This window comes from Bos mutus, chromosome 9 (genome assembly GCF_027580195.1).
Source record: "Bos mutus isolate GX-2022 chromosome 9, NWIPB_WYAK_1.1, whole genome shotgun sequence".
Classification (NCBI taxonomy): Eukaryota; Metazoa; Chordata; class Mammalia; order Artiodactyla; family Bovidae; genus Bos; species Bos mutus.
In genome coordinates this window covers 53,142,724-53,164,687 of record NC_091625.1, presented here as the reverse complement: position 1 = coordinate 53,164,687, position 21,964 = coordinate 53,142,724, and the positions used below count along the sequence as shown (strand labels likewise).

The window sequence follows — 21,964 nt, the reverse complement described above, 5'->3', positions numbered from 1 at the left end:
TCCAGTTGAGCTATTTCAAATCCTGAAAGATGATGCTGTGAAAGTGCTGCACTCAATATGCCAGCAAATTTGGAAAAGTCAGCAGTGGCCACAGGCCTGGAAAAGGTCAGTTTTCATTCCAATCCCAAAGAAAGGCAATGCCAAAGGATGCTCAAACTACTGCACAATTGCACTCATCTCAAATGCTAGCAAATTAATGCTCAAAATTCTCCAAGCCAGGCTTCAACAGTATGTGAACCGTGAACTACCACATGCTCAAGTTGGATTTAGAAAAGCCAGGGGAATCAGAGATCAAAGTGCCAACATCCGCTGGATTATCGAAAAAACAAGAGACTTCCAGAAAAACATCTATTTCTGCTTTATTGATTACGCCAAAGGCTTTGACTTTGTAGATCACAACAAACTGTGGAAAATCCTTCAAGAGATGGGAAAACCAGACCACCTGAGAAATCTGTATGCAGATCAGAAAGCAACAGTTAGAACTGGACATGGAACAGCAGACTGGTTCCAAATTGGGAAAGGAGTAGGTCATATATATACACTTATATGCAGAGTACATCATGAGAAACGCTGGGCTGGATGAAACACAAGCTAGAATCAAGATTGCCAGGAGAAATATCAATAACCTCAGATATGCAGATGACACCACCCTTATGGCAGAAAGTGAAGCAGAACTAAAGAGCCTCTTGATGAAAGTGAAAGAGGAGAGTGAAAAAGTTGGCTTAAGGCTCAACATTCAGAAAACTAAGATCATGGCATCTGGTCCCATCACTTCATGGCAAATAGATGGGGAAACAGTGGAAACAGTGAGAGACTTTATTTTGGGGGCTCAAAAATCACTGCAGATGGTGATTGTAGCCATGAAATTAAAAGGCACTTGCTCCTTGGAAGAAAAGTTATGACCAACCTACACAGCATATTAAAAAGCAGGGATATTACTTTCCCAACAAAGGTCTGTCTAGTCAAAGCTATGGTTTTTCCAGTAGTCATGTATGGATGTGAGAGTTGAACTATAAAGAAAGCTGAGCACCAAAGAATTGATGCTTTTGAACTGTGGTGTTGGAGAAGACTCTTGAGAGTCCCTTGGACTGCAAGGAGATCCAACCAGTCCATCCTAAAGGAAATCAGTCCAGAATATTCATTGGAAGGACAGATGCTGAAGCTGAAGCTCCAATACTTTGGCCACCTGATGTGAAGAACTGACTCATTTGAGAAGATCCTGATCCTGGAAAGATTGAAGGTGGGAGAAGGGGACGATAGAGGATGAGATGGTTGTATGGCATCGCCAACTCAATGGACATGAGTTTGAGTAAACTCTGGGAGTTGGTGATGGACAGGGATGCCTAGCATGCTGCAGTCCATGCGGTCACAAACAGTCGGACATGCCTGAATGACTGAACTGAACTGAACTGAACTCTGCCCAGGCTACAGTCCCTAGTTTTTCCATCAAACACTATCTAAGTGGTGCTGTGAAGATGTTTTGTAGATGTGGTTAAAATCTACAATCAGTCCACATTAACTGAGAGATTTTCCTAAACAATCTGGATAGGTCTGACTTAAGCAGTTGAAAGGCTGAAAGCAGAAGGGAGGCTGTTCTGAGAAGGAAGAAATTCTGCCTCAGCAGAAACTGACAGCAACTTCAGCTTGTGCCTGTGATTTCCAGCCTGTCCTACAGGACAGCCCGCCCTCTGGCCTTCAAATCTGCACAGCCAGCCCCACAACCATGTAAGCCAACTCTTGCAATAGATCTCATAATAAATACGTTTTACTAGTTCTGCTTCCCTGGGTTAAATCCTGACTGATACACCCGTGAAATATTTATTTTTTTCTTTTTGCATTAAATCTAACTGACTGCACCTTGACATAGAAGGTAGACACTTCTCCTAAAGGTTCTCTTTATTATGAGTAGAGTGCAGCTAATTATTTTCACAGTAGATGTGAACATGCTTTTAATTCAACATTTTCCATTTTGCTATATCTTACCTTTCCATTTCAAAAGAAACTATTAGATGTAGATTTAATGACAACCTTCCTTTGTAAATCAACCTTCTATTGTAACTTAAAAATAAATATATTTATCTTTTGCATATAAGTGAAAAGGAAAATAAAACCCTCGTGTCTAGTTGGCAAAAATTGAAACTCCTCTAAAAATGAATGATATTTTCTAAAGATTTAAAAGTAGGTTTTAGAAAGGCCTTAGATTTTAGAAAAGTACAGTATGAAGTCATTCCATCAAAACAGAAGCAAATATTGTCACTGATTTGCCAGTGACAATGCGATTTCAAATGACTTAGCAGGAAAATTTTTATAACTCTCCTAGACAGAATGTCTTAAAACTATCTCTTAATACTAGTCTTTTGCCAAGTTTCATTTCATCCTTAATTGCTCTGAGAACTTCTAAAACCAGAATACAGTTACACACATAAAGGCTTTGAGAGCTAATTTGAAAATAAAAACCCAGAGGAAGTAGGATTGAAACTAAACTCAGATTTTAATTGAACAGAAAGTATTATTCATGACAATTTTTTTTCTAAGATAAATGAAGTAGTCCTTTAAAAATACTCCACTTTTAGAAATGTTAGACATTTATTCATTTTCTTACTGGTAGCTCTTTTCCTGGCTGTAATAAGAATATGCACAAATAATCATACATTTTGATTTTGAATATTACAACCCAAAATTCAAAGTGATTTTTTCATATAGGTTAGGTACCATTGTAAAATAAATTAATTTTAATTACAAAGGACTAGTACCCATTAATATCTAAGAACTGTATTACCATTTACTTGTAATAACAAACATGTGCTTTGACATTTTCATTTATTATTATAAAAACTGAGTTTTCAATGAAGACTATGGTTGTGAAAATCTGAATTAAACAGTCCTTTAAACATTAAAAATCATGGAAGTATAAAATAGCAAGCAAGTGAACATTTTTCCTGTGATATATACATAAATATTTTCATGTAAACAAAAGCAAATATTAAGTTAAGTATCCTTGTCAGCAACTGAAATACATAGATTTAAATGGTTGTTTTATTTTTTCCATGCTTCCATTGAACACAACTGGCGTAAAGAGCAATAGGAATTGGAGGAATCTTTGCATTCCCCTTACTCTTCAGGAGGTTACATACAATAAAGATACCTCTCATCTAGAAAAGAAAATATGAGAGGAATCAGATTCCAAAAGGCATCACTTTCAATTGTGAAGTCATCTTTTCACTCTACTTTGAAACTATATGTTTTATCAGAACTTTGCGGGTTGAAAGATAATAAAGCTGATACTGGAGTGATCCAACACTAACACACGTGGCAGCAAATTAGGCCAATGATATACAGATTTTCCTCTAAATGCGGATTATCCATGCACTGGGAGATAAGGGCTTCCAACACAAATCAAACATTTTTTGGAAAAAACAGACAATTTTTAAGTGGATATATTTCCCACAGGAGTGTTTCTTGAAGTATGCCCCACAGACCATCTGAACCAGAATCAGACCACATACTCAACAAATAAAAGTGGGCCTTGGTGGGCCCAGTGCCCCTCTGGGGCCCTGGTGACCTGTATTTATTGTTAACAAGCTCCCCTGGGAAGATTTAAATGCAGATGAATATTTGAAAGTTTGAATATCACTATTTCAGATTATTAAGGATTTCTTTTGACTCTTTCTTTTGACCACAAACACTTCATTATCTCTTTCCTGCTTCTTACTTATTAGCCTGAAGGAAAAAGAAAAACATTTCTGATGATGTCAGCCAGTGGTGATAACTCATAGTGGCATTTTTTTTCCATCAAGAAAATACAGAATAGGCAACATATGATACTACACCTAAATTCTTCAAAGCTATACCACAGCACTTTTTTTTTTAAGCTTTCAAAATGTATACGTGATAAAAATGTTCAAAATGGTTTGTAAACTGTCATCTGATCAATCAAGACAATCCAGTAGAAAGAGAACTGCTGTTTGGTGTGGGTGCTGAATTCTCACAAAGGACCCTCTTGGTCATCTTTCACAAACGCTGAGCCTCTTAGCAGTGAGCTCTTCCCAACGCTGCACTGCCTACCAGCAGAACTGAAGTTACCTGAGGATTGCTCATAAAAACAGGACAAAGGAAACAGCTGTCTCAACTCCAGCGATGAAAGGTGTCTCAAGATCTACTACCAACATGTAAGATGAATACAGATCACACTGACTTTCCTCAGATAAAGTCTAATTTCAAATAGACTTATTAATATCTGCCTAAAATCTAGCTTATATTGAAAATGGAAACCATGATACACTTCAACGTGCTACTAATATCTACTACAGTGTTTATGCTCTATAAGATCCCAATGGATAAAAGCAATTTTACCTGTGAATAATATAAACAAGAAACCAAAGAGGTAGGTGAGTCTCATCAGAAGATGATCTCAAAACATGTTGAATAACATGCTTGAGTCCCCAAGGACAAGTTAACTGGAAAATGAGTCCCAATAACAAGATCACTGCCTCAAGAACAGTGTTTCTTGGGTCTTTCATGATGACATCCACCTCCCAAACACCTAACTCCTGCCATGGTGCCACATGCTCTTCAGACATTCAATTTTAAGAAACATCTAAAGAAGTAAAATGTAAGAAAAAATAATACTGGAGACCAAAGAGTGATGCTGATGTCAGCTGAGCTCTTCAAAAAATCTCTACTCTCACATTACAATTGGAAAAGATCTTGAAGATTCATCTAGTCCAACTCTCTGGTTGTACAGCTAAAGAAACAGAGGCTCACTTCCCACTGGTGACAAAGCATGACAATTCTGAAAACATGCTATAAATCCAAAAGAAGTTCATGGTTAACTTGACTATTTATAAAGTCCATGATGTAGCCAGCAGGCTACACTTTCAGCACTTACGGCCTTAGTCTGAAGCCCCATCTCTGGGGACTGTCTAGTTCCTAGAATTGGAGAGAGAGGGCACCGAAGGCCCCGGATACACGTAGGGCAGATTATCAGCAAGAGAAGAAGAATTTGAAACCCTAGACCTGCCCCAATGAAAACTTGCTCAAGGCTCAGACCAGGGTTTCTGTTCACCTCTAAGTATTCACATTCTTCAACAGCCAGCTCTGCTCTGGGCGAGCACTGGGGCAACCACAGCATTCTGTCCAGAACATTGAGAAATACAGCTGGACAACTGGAAACATCCAAACCTACAGGGCAAAGACCTATAGACAGCTGTATTTAACTGCTCGATAATGGTCACTTGTTTTGCAAATCAAAAATCTGCCTTATTTCCTTATACCCTTATCTAAGATTTTTAAATTCCACTTTATAAAGGAGGTTATGAATGATTTTATTTTTTTCCTTTCTATTTTCCAGACTTTCCGTAATGTAATTCCTTTTGGTAATTAAAAGAAAAAAAATGAAGCTATTTTTTTTTTAAAGAAGGTTTCAGTCCTAAAAAAAAAAAAAGAAAGAATACACATAGTTTCCCTGTTGGTCATGGAACTTCCAAACCTGAAGGAGGTGTCTGTGTGGTATAGCAGAACAGCAGTCTCAGGACTCAGATGGATTTTCTGACCCCAGCTCTACCACTAACCTTGGGCAAGGTTTAAGTCTCTTTGAGACTTGCTTTCTTCGTCTGCAAAAGGAAGAAATAATAACCTCCCTCACAGCACACTGTGAGGATAAAATGATGCACAGCGCCTGGCTCCTGGTAGACGTCTAATTAAATGGTGACCCTTTTCCCTACTGAACTCAGAGAATCGGTGAGTAAAAGGAATCAGCACAGCCCCCACCAGCCACAGCCTCTCTGCATTTCATTTACATTTTCGAGGGTGCTCCATCTTCTCAACTCTGCCCTATTTCTCTGAAGATTCACTATTGTGCTTAGAAAAAGTTCTCTATTTTTATGTTCTCTCCTTTAAAACTGTACATGCAGATAAAACATTTTTTTAACTATCTTGCTAGAAATAATGCAATGTTTCCTAAAGCACAACATGTCATGTATAAAAGCAATTCTGAAAAACATGACTGAATTAGTCTGTACATTGTTTCTTAAAGTGCACCAAAGTAAATATTAATGACCTTTAAAATGTCACTCACCCCCTTGGGTTATTTTTCTTAAATAAAACTATCTACTGAGATGTATGTGGTTTTTGGCTCCAACGTGATGGCAAAAAGCAGCAGTGTCTTCCAGGAAAAAAAAAAATTTGATAAACTCAACTAAGCATATCTTAGCAGCATACAATATGCCTAAAATTCAATGTAACTTCAGGCTCAATAAAGCACAATCCTGATTCCTGACAGAAACAAAATCAACTGAAGTTACAGAAAACCATCTCCCCACCCTAAATCAAGGATTTCTCTTGAACCCTGGAGGTAACACTTGGGATCACTTCCCTATTGTGTATCCCTGGTAACAGACTTATAACTAATCACCATCCTTTATTTACATTGCACACATACACATATATACATACCCTATGAATAAAACAACAAAGTTTAAGTGGAGAAGCCATGAGAAAGAAAATTCAAAGTCAGATAAAGAACAGCCATCACCCTAAATGTCAGGCAGTTCCAATATTCACACCACCGTCCGATGTTCCCCACACACATAGACAGCACTGGGGCGTATCCGTCGCCGTGTGTGACCAGGGAGCCGCGGCAAAATCTTGAAGGACTTAGGCATCATGTCCAAGCAGGCATCGTGGAATTTCTTAATCCTCCAGTAGTAAATCAGTGGGTTCAACGCAGACTTGAGGTAGCAGAGCCAGAGTAGCCAGGTGCTGATCTCAAAAAAGTTGTGCTGATAGTAAAAGTGCTTGCTGAACGTTGCCACAAGGCTGTAAGTGGTGAATGGGGCCCAGCAGACGATGAAGACAGCAAAGAGAATCAAAATGGTTGTGAAGGCACGCGTTTTAAAGCCCATGTCAATGCTCATCTGGAAGGGTCTCTGGAGACTCATGAGACCCAGTTTGCTGGCCTGGCTGAGGCATATACCTTCAGGGTAGCTGTGGATCCTCAAGGCATTGTGCCGAAGAGTATTGAGGATGCCCATAAAGGAATACAGGATCACCAGGAAGGGCAGGAAGAAAGAAATGAGAGAAATCAAAATCACATAAGCCTGGTAACCCGGATCGGTTGTGTACCCAAACACGCACTGGGGGGCTCGGGAAGGTATCTGCAGGTCAGGGTTCCCTACTGCCAAAGGAAAAGCTACACAAAAAGAAGTTGCCCAAGAAACTGCAATGAGAACCTTAGCCCTGTATGGATTTAGCTTATCCTGCCTCTGGACTATAATAAGAAACCTATCAATGCTAATGATGAGCAGGATGGCTACTCCCTCTATGACAAACAACCAGAAAAACATAGCAGATACCCTACAGAAGAATTTCCCGAAAATCCATCTGGTGGTAAGAATAGTGACCAAGGCCAAAGGCATGTTCAGCACTGCAAGCAACATGTCTGCAAAGGCCAGGCTGGCCAGGAGGATGTTAATGGCGGAGCGCATGGCAGCTTTTTGGTAAACCATGAGGCAAACAACCAAGTTGCCAAGAAAAGACACACACAGAATAAACATCATTAGAGCAGAAAGGATGATCTGGAGAGGCAGGTTGAGGCTCTTGGAAGCTGCTGGTGTTGGGGACACAGCTGTACTATTCACTGTTAAGGAACTCATCCCAGTGGGAGCCAGGCTTTCAACACTGTATCTAAGCAGTGGACCAACGCCAGGGTGCTGGAATGGTGGAGGGACTGTAATATTCATGTAGGTGTTTTCATAAACTACAAACGTTGTGTTGGATGCCCCAGCATGGGATGCCGTCAACACTGCGGAGACGACCATGGTTTCAACAGGATGAAAGCTGGAGTTGTCAGAGATGTGAGTGTTCTTCAAGCATTTTAACACAGAGCAGCAGGATCAGGTTTCACTGATGAGCTTGGAAACATATTCTGAAAATGGGAGAAAGATGTCCATCTTCCACAGGAGTCCTTTTGCCTGAAAACAAGTCCAAAACACAAAAAAATAAATGGGAGTGAGTTTTGTACATATCATTTAACTCCTTACTCTTTATCCTGAAGGACCTATTTTACTTTTTTTAACTCTTTAAAAATATTTAAGTTTCTAGACTAGTCATCACTAAAATATTGTTCTGTTTGTAGTCAACTATAATGGAAACTTCATGACTTCCATATATAAAGTGAAAGTGAAAAGAATAAAAATGTATTACTGCCTCAAACGCCAAAAGTATTACCTTACAGTTAATTTTTCTTTCAAATTTCCAGGATCAGCATAGCCTTTTCACAGTTACTATTAATACAGATTTTATTATCTGTTTGTCCTGAGAGTATTAACAGTTTTCTTGATAGCTCTTTGGTACAGGTTTATATTCCATTCTTAAACTAGCCCGAAGCTAGCTGACAAAGAACCCTGAAATCAGTTTCCTATTTAATACATGATAATCAAACACTTTTGCTTTCACAGCTTCACAAGTAGACACTACCCTTATTTTCAATGAGGGTCTAAAGCAGTTTTCTGGCTCTCTATTTTATTTGTGTTTTTTTCCCAGAATCCTACCACTCTACTGAAGAAGTTCTTCAAGAAAAGAAGAAAAGTTATCTGTAAAATGTCTTGGTCATATTTTGAAGACTTCCTTTCTTTTTCCAAAGCTCTCTTTGATCCTCATATTCTCTCTTCTTTCCCATGCCCACCCATTTCCATCCTTTATTTTCTGAAATAAATACTTCTATCTTCTCAATTTCTTTTTCCTAAGATCAACCTTACTGTAATGCCAGCAACTTGATTAAAATGTCAACCAAGAAATAAAGGATTCTAAAGAAGATGACTGGGAAAATATTCAGGTGTGAAGAAGAATGCACTCTAGAAAACTTACAAAGATATTTCACTTCTTGCTCCAAAAAGCTTCTTATCACCTTTCTCTTCTCCTTACCCCCAACTTCTTAACAATTCCTGTAACCCGTGAGTTTTCTGTAAACAACTTTCTTAATCTATTATCTTCCTAACCTACTTTTGTGATGTAGGTTTTTCCTTCCTTACTGGAGAGGTAACTTTAACCTTTCTAATTATAAAGAACTCTCACTGGATGTCTGTGTAGATTCCTTTAACAAATCCAAAGATTGGGGATGGGCGAATTACACAGTAGTTTGCATGCATGTGTGTGTGCTAAGTCACTTTAGCCGTGTCTGACTCTTTGCAACTCAATGGACTGTGGCCTCCCAGGCTTCTCTGTCCATGGGATTCTCCAGGCAAGAATACTGGAGTGGGTTGTCATGCCTTCTCCAGAGGATCTTCCCGACCCAGGGTCAAACCTGTGTCTCTTGTGTCTCCTGAATTGCCAGGCAGGTTCTTTTCCACTAGCACCACCTGGGAAGCCCCATATTAATTGTTTAAGATGATGCCATAATTTTCATTATTTGAACTTACAATTACTGAATGATTTTAGGAGTAAGTGCCAGAAGTCCATTTATTCATTTCTTGTAGTATAGAGGGTAGAAGCATTTCATTTGTGAGACCCAAGATCCAGCACTTTAACCAAATCATGGGCTCTCTAACATATTCCTATCTCTCCACAATCCCCAATTTGCTGTCCAGGGCTAACCATATGAATAAGAATATTCACCTATTTGTTCAAAATATTAATTTTACTATATACTTTCAATGTTATGGGCTTCACTCATACCAGCTCGGATGATAGAGAATCCACCTACACTGCAGAGACTTGGGTTCAATTCCTGGGTTGGAAAGACCCCCTGGAAAAGGGAATGGCAACCCACTCCAATATTCTTGCCTGAAGAATCCCAGGGACAGAGGAGCCTGGCAGGCCACAGCCCATGGAGTCACAAAGAGTCCGATACAACTGAGTGACTAACACTTCACTTCACTGTTATAGCTTAATTTCTTTGTCTCTACAAACAGGTATATTTTCTAAGGAAAACATACCTGGATAAGATGCTCCACTAAGCCAGTGACTCTCAAACTTTATTAACCACAAAGGACCGTGGGGAAAGTCTCTTTATAACTATATAATCAGCCCAAGTCTCTTTATAACTTCACAAATATACATACAAATAAGCATAAAGACTGTGCTTACTGCATACCTCAGCCTCAATATGGTTCTATCTCTAGAGAAAAATCATAAATGTATATCTTAGGCAAATGTGTATCTTTAAGCCTAAAGTAACAGCTGTAACTGCTTGACTAAAAAAGTAAATATATCCATCCTGAAGGAGCACACACTTAGCTTTCTAAAACTCTTATTTTCTAGACCATGCTGAGAACAAAACCAAAACCAAACAGAGCCAAAACAAAAATTTATTGTAAAAGATGCCTTTTAGGTTGTTCTATGTGCATATACAGTCACAATATTTTACTGCTGTTTTAAAAACTTCTAACTCAATTCACTCAATTATTCATCCATCAAATATTTATTTCAGAGCCTACTATGAGCCTGCCTGCCTCCTGAGACACCTGTTTGCAGGTCAAGAAGCAACAGTAAGAACTGGACATGGAACAACGGACTGGTTCCAAATTGGGAAAGGAGTACATCAAGGCTCTATGTTGTCACCCTAGCTTATTTAACTTCCATGCAGAGTATGTCATGCAAAATGCTGGGCTGGAAGAAGCACAAGCTGGAATCAAGATTGGCAGGAGAAATATCAATAACCTCAGATATGCAGATAACACCACACTTATGGCAGAAAGCGAAAAGGAACTAAAGAGCCTCTTGATGAAGGTAAAAGAGAGTGAGAAATCTGGCTTAAAACTCAGCATTAAAAAAACAAAGATCAAAGCATCTGGTCCCATCACTTCATGGGAAGTAGATGGGGAAACAATGGAAACAGTGACAGACTTTATTTTCTTGGGCTCCAAAATCACTGCAAACAGTGACTGCAGCCACAAAATGAAAAGACGCTTGCTCCTTGGAAGAAAAGCTATGACAAACCTAGACAGTGTATTAAAAACCAGAGGCACTACTTTGCCGACCAAGGTCCATCTAGTCAAAGCTATGATTTTTCCAGTAGTCATGTATGGATGTGACAGTTGGATCAAAAAGGAGGCTGAACACTGAAGAATTGATGCTTCTGAATTGTGGTGTTGGAGAAGACTCTTGAGTGTCCCTTGGACAGCAAGGAGATCAAACCAGTCAAGCATAAAGGAATATATGCAGATGTCCTGATCAGAAAAGATCCTGATGCTGGGAAAGATTGAAGGCAGGAGGAGAAGGGGACAAGAGTGGAAGAGATGGTTGGATGGCCTCACTGACTCAACGGACATGAGTTTGAGCAAGCTCCAGGAGACGGTGAAAAGACAGGGAAGCCTGTCATGCTGCAGTCCATGGCATCGCAAACAGTAGGACATGACTGAGTGACTGAACAATAAAAACGAGCGAGGCACTGGAGAAACACTGATGAACAAATGATTCCTGAATTTCTGCTTAAACTAGACAAACGAACCATAGACCCTGCTTCTCAAAATTACACTGAAATGACAGTATAGGGATATGAAAGATGCATCAATGGATAAGAGTTTTTGTAAATGTTTTAAGGCAAAGGCAGATGGTGGTGTGGTAACTGAACAGAGCAGAACAAAGAACTTTTTATCTTCAATACTTCCTAAGAAATATGCTTAGAAGCTGAAAAACTCTGTAGATCCCCAGAGAAGCTGTAGGGGAGGAGATACCAGGAAGTACTTTAAGTTTGGGTGGGGCAGAAAACTGGGAAATTGACTGAAAAATCTATATACAGAGCTATTGGAACCCCACTCTAGGTTTGTGGCTCATCTCCAGCAAACATATGAAAGAAGATACCCCCATGCCAGCAGCCCAAGTCGCTGGCACAACTGAAGCCAATAAGCACAAAACTTTAGCGAATCAGGGCACGGCTGATCACAGCAGGACTGGATGGGTGTCTATACATTCAGCATGAGAACCTAGCCCCCTTCTCCACCCTGTTGCCAGAGGCCAGCAGCCAGGCATACATTACCAGGCAGGACTGAAGCACTCATCTTTTCCAGTAATTAAAAACTCCCAGAGGAAAAAAAAATACTCTAGATACTAACCTTTCATGGAGCCTCAAGAAAAATGCCAGCTTGGTGCCCAGTTACCTTGTATACTGAAGCCCATTTACTGTCAAGCCCAACCCATGCACACAGAGCTTCCAATCAGCTTTTCAGTACCCATTAAATATAAAAGTTGAATTTCCCAAATATATAAAGAGTCTATGAAAGGCTTACATAAAAGCAATGTTAAGGTAAACACTGAGGAAGATCTGAAATTTCTAATGTCAGAGAGCTTAACATACATGAACTTAATAACGCTTTTGCCCTGGTATCTATATGCTCTTCATTCATTGTACTCCTGGCTGAAAAATTAGGACTTCTGAATACTCATTGTAACTATGTCAAAAGATTCTTTCCTCTTAGAAATTCTTATCAAGTACATTGTGACCTGCAGTTTCTTTGAATTTCACAGTAGACTAAATCAAAGTTTTATACTTAATATTTGCATTTCCAGAGGAAATGGGACAGTAGCAACATAAGAACAGTAGAAAATTAGCTTAGGTTGGTAATACTTGCTTAGCAGTCCTAATGTTTAATCTGAACTAGTCTTTATTTGCCATTTGTTGGGTACTCTTATTACATATTCCAAGAAAAAATTAAAATTATATGTGAAGGTGCACGTTTATATATATATTCATATACACATACATACATATATACACCCCACGTGTAAACCTCAGATATGGCAGAAATTATTGAATTTATGATTCTTTCTCTTGTCTCAAGTATCTACAGAAACAACGCAGGGGCAATCAGGTTAGTGATACTGTTAAGTGTTTCATGTTTGGAGAATGCGGAGATGTCACAATTAATGGGGCTTCAGGGGCTGGAACGGAGAAGGCAATGGCACCCCACTCCAGTACTCTTGCCTGGAAAATCCCATGGATGGAGGAGCCTGGTGGGCTGCAGTCCATGGGGTCGCTAAAGTCGGACACGACTAAACGACTTCACTTTCACTTTTCACGCATTGGAGAAGGAAATGGCAACCCACACCAGTGTTCTTGCCTGGAGAATCCCAGGGACGGGGGAGCCTGGTGGGCTGCCTCTATGGGTTCACACAGAGTTGAACATGACTGAAGCGACTTACAGGGGCTGGAATGGGCAGTGAAGGCCACAGAATTCTTGCAGTCTTCATCCTTCAGTCTTAAACTGCTATTTCAGTGCTTTAGATATTTGTTTCATTGAAAAGAGTATATTCTCCTTAGAAGGCAGATTGATTTTATAAATCTCATTGTCTCCTATGACTACTATGCTTTGCACACAGCTCAATACATACATGGTAAATTAATCTGCACTGCGTGCATGCATGCTTAGTTGCTTCAGTCGTGTCCAACTCTTTGTGACCCTAAGGACTGTAGCCCTCCAGGCTCCTCTATCCATGGGATTCTCCAGGCAAGAATACTGGAGTGGGTTGCCATGCCTTCCTCCAGGGAATCTTCCCAACCCAGGGATGGAACCCATATCTCCTGCACTGCAGGAGAAGTTTTTACTGTGGAGCCACCAGGGAAGCCCTTATTTGCATTATGTTTTATCAAATCAGAGAATTTCTTCTTTTCTCTTTTTATTATTTATGTTATATGCACATAATTTCATTTAAAAAATCATCAAATTGAGTTTTAAAATGACAGTCAAATCTTATACTACCTTTCACATTCCACATCTGGTTTTAGAGGTAGCCATTTTTAACTATTTTAAAGTTTTTTTTCAAAAGTACTTATGTACCTAAATAACATGAAGAAATTGATACTTTAATCAATATTATATATGAACTCCTGATTTCCTATTAGGATAGTAAAGGTTTAGCTGCCATAGCACCTCCCAACTTACTTCTTATCTCTTCATACTACCAAAATATTTATTTGAAAATTCCAAAGAACAGCAGAAGTTAGTGCATCTATTAATATATTTGCACAAATAGTATATTTACTGATAAGCCAAAAAAATTTTTCTTTCCTGTATAAATTTTGCATTTTATAGAATTAATAATTTATATACTTCTAATTTTATTTTTTTAAACACCTGTTTGTTTAATCTGCTCTACCAGACAGATTTTACATCTAGAATTATCACATTTCGGAAGGTTAGATATATCAGCTACATATTTTATCTTGAAGTTATTCATTCGGCTTTATGTGCCTCCCTGGAGTGACACTGGGTCAGTTGCACAGAAGCCAGCAGGAAGCATCTCTTTACTATCATCTTGGAATCCTCCTTTTTGCCTTGGGCTCTTGGCTTCCATATTTCTTAGGTCCTTTCTCTTCCACTTCACTGCCTCCTTTGTTGACTTCCTTGTTTCCATGAACCAATTGTTTTTGAATAAAGAACACAAGGGACATAAATTTGAGTCCTTATATGTGTCTGTCTTTATTTTTATCCACATTAACTGTCTTGGCTTAGAATTCTGTTGAAAATAATTTTCTCTGAGAATTTTGAAGGTGTTGTTCCACATTAGCGGTTCTCAAAGTTGAGCATGCATAAGAATCACCTGAAAAGCCTATTAAAACGGGGGCCCCAAACCCCAAGTTTCTAAGTCTGTAGTCCAGGGTGGGGCCTGGAATTTGAATTTCCAGAGGAAAGAAAAAATTCAATTGAGAACGTTAAATTCCAATCTCAAGGATTAGAGGAAGAGCCAGACCACAGTGACCACAGTGAAGAAAACTTATCTCCTACTGCCCCAGAGATGGGATTTCTAAAACTAGAAGTCTAATCCTATGGGTGGCAATATTGCAATGCAAATTGAATTCCCAAACTTACAGAGTCTCTTCAGTTAAAGTTAGGATTCTGGCTGGGAAGCAGAGGGGCCTGAAAGCTGGGATAAGACTCAGTTCAGTTCAGTCACTCAGTCATGTCCAACTCTTTGCGATCCCATTGACTGCAGCATGCCAGGCTTCCCTGTCCATCACCAACTCCCAGAGCTTGCTCAAACTCATGCCCATTGAGTCGGTGATGCCATCCATCTCATCTCATCCTCTGTCATCCCATTCTGCCCCTGCCTTCAATCTTTCCCAGCATCAGGGTCTTTTCCAGTGAGTTAGTTCTTCACATTAGGGGCAAAAGTATTGGAGCTTCAGTTTCAGCATCAGTCCTTTCAATGAATATTCAGGACTGATTCACTTTAGGATTGACTGGTTTGATCTCCTTGCTGTCCAAGGGGATTTTCATGAAGCTGAGGCTGAGGACCATGTGCTGCAGTTTTATCTGCCAATAGTAACAGCTCTTCCTCCTTGCTTGATGAGGTTGGTCTCTCCTTGCCTGAAGAATCAGTAAGAGCCTTACCTACAATGGCATCTTGCCAGGGACTTTGGCCTTCCTTAGGACCCTGCCCCAACTATCTCTCTTGCTTCTAGACCTACAACCAGAATCAAGTCCCAGCAGAATCCAGTGTGTAGTGTGAACTGTGAACGAGAAAGAAAGAAAATTTATATCAAAAGATATGCAAGATAATTCCAATTTATATAGACAGAAACCAGGGAATAGGTATGAAAATAGATGCAGAGGGTATTAAATCAGGTTGGAAAGAATATAATGTTAGAATAGATCAAAATTTTTAATATGGGCACACTAAACTGAGATTCTGGATTTTCTGTGCTATGTCAAACGGCTGAAAATGGCTCTAACAGTTTGTTCACTTGGTTGATGGACGCCTGGTTCTGAAGGTAACCTACACTACATAAAAATGAGATGACACTACCTCCTTGGTAAACAGGGAGCTATGCAAAGACTTCAGCAGATAGGAATGCTGACCTGGATTTATCATGTAAGACCTGCTCACCTGCCTATAACTATATCACCTGGTAGGATCCAGAGGGCACTGCCTTCACTGATGCTGAGATACACTGGTTCAAAGGATCACCAGCATACTTGAAGATCTCTATAGCCGCTATTCTCTGCAGACCAGGAATGACAACAGGCAATGGTGCCACCCAAGAAATGGGTTCCTAAACTGAATGGGGATCATAGTATCCCAGAGTGGCAGGGGCTCAGTGACAGTACTCAACAAAAGATGAGATAGCATGCTTACCAACCTGGGCAGCAAGCAAAGGCTGAAATCGGAATAGTCTAACTTGCAGAGATCATTGGTGCTTGATCATGGTATTTCTAAGACAGAAATAGTTACAAACCTACCAAGTCCTACTTTTTCTATATAAGGAGCAAAACTATAAAATAGAAAAATGCCACCCCTCAATCAATTCCCAAACTTGAACTAATACACAGATCTAGAACCTCTTGAATAAGAGGAAAACAGGGGACTTCCCTGGTGGTCCAGTGGCTGAGACTCCCCCCTCCCAATGCTGAGGGACTGGGTTCAATCCCTGGTCAGAGAACTAGATCCCACATGCTGCAACCAAGAGACTGTAGATTAGGGTCACTATCAAGGACTGAAAGGATGAAGGTCACCACCGTCATTCCTAACACAGACATATTCAGCTTGCCAATTTGGCCTTTAAGAAAAGCAGACGGATCTTGGAGAGTGCAGATACTATACCAAACGTGACTTCTCTGCTGGAGTAAATCAGCACATTCACTGGCATCTGGTACATAGCTGTTGATGTGCAAAAACATATTAGTTTTTTTCTTTATATGTGCTAGCAAAGAATACCTGAGCAGTTTGGCTCCAGCTGGCACCCTACTACCCTACCTCAGGGCTCTATCAGCTCCCAGCACGCACTTATAATCTAGTCCACAGGGACCTTGACTGCCTCTCCATTCCATAGAATGTCATGCTTTCCATTGCGTGCTGACTGAGCAGTAAGCAGTAACCACTCTATACTTGGTAAAACACAGATGTGACAAAGGTGAGGAAATGGTCTTAAGGACTGAAAGGATGAAGGTGATGATTCCTAACACATTCATATTCAGCTTGCCTATCTGGCCTTTAAGAAAAGCAGAAGGATCTTGGAGAGTGCAGATACTGTGCCAGATGTGACTTCTCTGCTGGAGAAATCAGCACATTCACTGGCATCTGGTACACAGCTATTGTACCCACAGAGGCCATTTTGTTTTGTACCAGGTTGTTCATCTTGAAGGAGACATGCCAGAGGGACTGATTTACACTCATTTATGGACTGCAGCTAATGGTTTGGTTGGCCATATAAATGCTCACCAAATAGCAACTTCACACATATGGAGCTAAATAATCAGGTAGACAAAGGTCAACCAACCTTTTTCTCTACTGTTGTTCTTCTCAAAAGGGATTACGAACAAAGTGGCCGTGGAGTACGGTTGGAAGTTGTACATGGGCTCCACAACATGTATTTTCACTCACCAAAATGACTATGGCTATATCCACTTAGTATCAATGTGATAACATTAAGGCCAAAACTTGACTCAGTAAATGTGGCATCTTTCTCTGGGGTACCCACCAGCCATCTGGTGGCAAGCTGATTACATGGACTACTTCCATCATGGAACACTTGGTTCTCATTGGAATACGCTCATATCCTGGAAAATTTTTATCAAATTAAGCTGTCAATCATAAGATCAGTATGTTTAACATCTATACTTCTTTTCACAGAATATTCCACATGTAAACAGAAAAATAATCAGAAAGCTAAAAATCTCTACCTTTTTAGTTACACATTTGGAATAAAACACTGGATATGCAAAAATACAACATTTATATTTTGTTTAATTTATTTTTTAATTGAAGGATAATGATAATTGTTTTACAGAATTTTGTTCTTTTCTGTCAAACCAACAAGAATCAGCTATAGGAACAGCCATGTTCCCTTCCTCCTAGATTTTGTTTTTAAGTAGTTAGAAGCATATCAAGATATTTAATCAGTATTCAAAGCAGGAATGTGTATTCTTAAAGAGAATAACTTCTTTTCTCCTGACTTTTTCTAGAAAGCAGAGTGTCGAAGAATGTCTTAAGCAGTTTTGGTATAAATCAGCTTTTAAAAAATTTCACAGCAACTCTGAGACTATTACTAGTAAAATCCTCATTTTAAGTATGAGGAATTAAATGTCAAAAAAACTAGATAATTCAGAAGAAATGGACAAATTCCTAGAAACACACAACTTACCAACATTAAATCAAAAAGTAATAAAAAATCTGAACAGACCAACAATGAGCAGGGAGATTGAATCAGTAATTTTAAATCTCCCAACAAACAAAAGCCCAGGACCAGAGAGCTTCACTAGTGAATTCTATTAAACATTTAAAGAATTAATATCAGTCCTTCTCAAACTCTTCCAAAATACTGAAGAGGAAATAATACTTTCAAACTCATTTTATAAGGTCAGCATTACCCTGATACCAAAGCCAGACATAGATACTACAAGAAAATAAAATTTATAAACCAATATCCCTGATAAGAGACTTCCCTGGTTGTTTAAATGGTAAAGAATCCATTTGCCAATGCAGGAGAAGCAGGTTCAATCCCTGGGTTGGGAAGATCTCTGTAGAAGGGAATGGCTACCCACTCCAGTATTCTTGAATGGAGAATTCCATGGGCAGAGGCCTCGTGGGCTACAGTCCATAGGGTGGCAAAGAGTCAAGACATGACTGAGAGACTAACACACATCCCTGATAAACGCAGATGCAAAAATCCTCAACAAAATACTAGCAAACAGAATTCAGGACCACATTAAAAGGATCATACACTATGATCAAGTGAGATTGATTCCTGGGATGCAAGGATGATTCAACATATGCAAACATTAAAAGAATGAAGGATAAAACACATATGACCATTTCAACAGATACAGAAAAAGCACTTGACAAAATTCAAGGTATTTTTCAAGATAAAAACTCATAATAAATTAGGTATATAAGGAATGTACCTCAATTTAATAAAGGGCATATATGAAAAACCCACAGCTAATATCAAACTCAAGAGTGAAAAGCCTTCCTTCTAAGATCAGGAACAAGACAAGGATGCCCACTCTTACCAATTCAACATAGTACTGGGAAGTCCAAGCCACAGCAAACAGGCAAGAAAAAATAAATAAATAAATAAAAGGTAATCAAACGGGAAAGAAAGAAGTAAAATCATTGCTGTTTGCAGATGACATGATCTTAGAAAAAATTCTAAAGACTTAGTTTATTAGAACTAACAAATAAACTCAGGCAAGTTTCAGGATACAAAATCAATACACAAAATCAGTCATGTTTCTATACACTAAAAACAAACTACCTGCAAGAGAAATTAAGAAAGCAATCTCATTTACAACAGCATCAAGTATAACCAAGGAGGTGAGAGATTTGTACAAGATTTCTTTGAAAAAGAAACTGAAGAAGACACAGAAAAATGGAGTTCATGGAAGAGTAGATGGAAGAGTACTATTAAAATACCCATACTACCCAAAGCCATCTACAGATTCAAAGCAATCCATATAAATGCAGATATAAAACCATACCATATGGTGGCTGTGAGAAATCAGATTGGAAGAGGATTATAAAATATAAAGTGCCATCAAAATATGACATATAACCATGATCTTTCTACAGCACTTCAACTATGTTCTGCAATTCATATCTTATTGTACACCTTTGTGGGAGTATAAACTGGTTCAGTTTTTTGGAGGGTAAAAAAGAAATATTTTTCAATATCAAAAACAAACAATTTAGAACCTCCCTGATGGTCCAGGGGTGAACCCACCTGCCAATGCAGGGGACATGGGTTCAACATGGGTTCTTCCTGGTCTGGGAAGATTCCACATGCTGCAGCGCGACTAAGCCCGTGGGCCATGACTACTGAAGCCCCCGTGCCTAGAGCCCATGCTCTGCAATAAGGGAAGCTACCAAAATGAAAAGCCAATGCACCACAACTAGAGAGTTATCCCTGCTCGGCACAACTAGAGAAAGCCCACACGTAGCAACAAAGACCCAACATAGCCATAAATAAATAAATAATTTTAAAAAGTTAAAAATAATAAAAATAAACAATTTAAACACCATTTGGAATTCTGCATTACAGAAATAAAGGCAGAAACATGCAGGTAAGAATATTTATTACAGCATTAAGAGTTTAAAAAACTAGACCCCTTCTAAATTATCCTCAATAAAAATAATAGTTAAATGAATTAGAGTACACACATGCTAGAGAAAGAAAACCATTCAACTATCACAAACAATAGCTAATCCTTAATAGTGACACTAGAGAATATTCATCATACACTGAGTAAAAAGAATCAGCTTGCAGAATGACACACAGTCCTATTGTTGTGTATACATGCAAATGTATGCATGTATGTGACATACAGGTATATCTGTATGTTTATACAAATAGAAGAATTCACACAAACTGACAAGAAGGATTTTCTCTCTGGTGTGAAAATAAAGGTGCAAAATATATTTTCCTTCCTTCCGTCTGGCTTTTTAAAAGTTTTTTTCACATTAAATCAATACTGATGCTTATTATTCAGTGGAACTTTCCCTCACTGTTTCCTATATAAAACAAGACACAAGTTGCAGCCTATCTTTTTTATAACCTATCAGCCCGAACACAAAGCTGTGTACTCTAGTGATACTAACAATGCAATAACCATTCAGAGTACCCTTTAACCATGGAGAAGAGAAGCAAGCCTTCTAGTCTGGATCTTTTTGACAAACTGGGCCCAGTGAAAGTCCTGGGTTCAGGCTTCTCAAGGCTCCCAGAAGACACCTCCCACCTCCCCAGATCCTAGCTAACTGCATACACTCTAAAGGGTGACCTTGGGTCCACTGAGCCCAGGCTGCTGGGAAAGGTCAAGCAAATAAAACAACTGCTGCTGCTCTAGAATTCTTCTGTCGCTTAAGAAGGAGTGAAGTAAATACATCTTTGGCTCGAGTAAAGATCAGCATAAGACGAATAGGATAATCAGTGTCCTACCAAGTTCATAACTTACACAGCAGAATAAAAACAGGTAAGAATTTGAATACTGGCCTCACTCAGACTTTTACCTGCTTTTGTCTTGAGCAAAGTGAAAATCTAAAAGAAAGGAAAATGTCTAAGAGAAAGAAGCGCTCGTGTCCTGGGTTACTGAGCATCTCTTTCCCACTCTGGGCCACAGGTGATGCTGGAGGAGAAGAGGTCTCACCATGGTCCTCCTGATACTCACTGCACTCAGCTATGAAGTGAGCTTCTTTCAAGTGAACTTCTTCCTCCAACTCAGCAGTGAAGGAACAAAGGCTTCCTCCCTCCACCCTATCTTTCCTCTCACTCAGGAAAGAAAAATAAACTAAAACTGAGAGAGGAAAGAGACCATGCATCACACAGAAATCTATCTCCTTTGCCTGTAGTAGGCCCTTCACACTTTTCTAGAGATTCTAGTTAGAAATGTGTACTGGTAGAAAAAGAATACACTGGAATGGATGCAAATATACTGAGTCTACTTTTGAATTCTCTAAAAGGGTAGGTGGAGACAGAAACAAAGAACCAGTCATTTCACTTCAGAAGTAGCCCAAAGTTCAACTTCATTTCATTTTTACAAAAGTGATCATCTTCATCAAGCATCCTATTTGAAAATTTTAAAAAATAGTCTACAAAAAAATTTATATCACTATAGCAAAGTCTACTTTTTTGGGCTGAATTGCTATTTTGTTGTTGTTGTTTTACCTGCAGATAGAGTAAAAGGAAGCTTTGAACAAACTAATCAGAAGAAAATAAAATTTTTTTAATTAATTTTTTTGGCTGCACTGGGTCTTCGTGGCCGTATGCAGGCTTTCTCTAGTTGCAGCAAGCAGGGGGCTACTCTTGGCTGCAGCATGCCGGCTTCACTCGTGATGGAGCACAGGCTCTAGGTGCACCAGCTTCAGCGCTGCAGTATGCAGGCTCAGGAGTTGTGGTCTGCTGGCTCATTTTGCCCTGTGGTGTATGCGATCCTCCCAAACCAGGGATCAAACCCTTGTCCCCTGCATTGGAAGGCAAATTCCTATCCAGTGTACCACCAGGAAAGTCCCAGAAGGAAATATTAACAATCAAGTAGAG

General features: G+C 39.2%; 1 protein-coding gene across 2 annotated transcripts in view; it reads right to left on the bottom strand.

Moving 5' to 3' along the window:
- Positions 1 to 1,213: 1,213 nt before the first annotated feature.
- Positions 1,214 to 21,964, bottom strand: part of GPR63 (G protein-coupled receptor 63) — a 69,515-nt gene continuing 48,764 nt past the window's right edge. Inside the window, exons 1-2 of one of the 2 annotated variants that reach the window (XM_070376577.1) lie at positions 15,327 to 15,513; positions 1,214 to 7,970 (exon numbers count right to left, since the gene is read on the bottom strand). In XM_070376577.1, coding sequence (XP_070232678.1) covers positions 6,558 to 7,817 — 1,260 coding nt within the window. In that variant the 5' untranslated portion in view covers positions 7,818 to 7,970; positions 15,327 to 15,513 and the 3' untranslated portion in view covers positions 1,214 to 6,557. Of the gene's footprint in view, positions 7,971 to 15,326; positions 15,514 to 21,964 lie in introns of those variants that run through there. The other variant, XM_005892260.2, reaches the window with a different exon arrangement.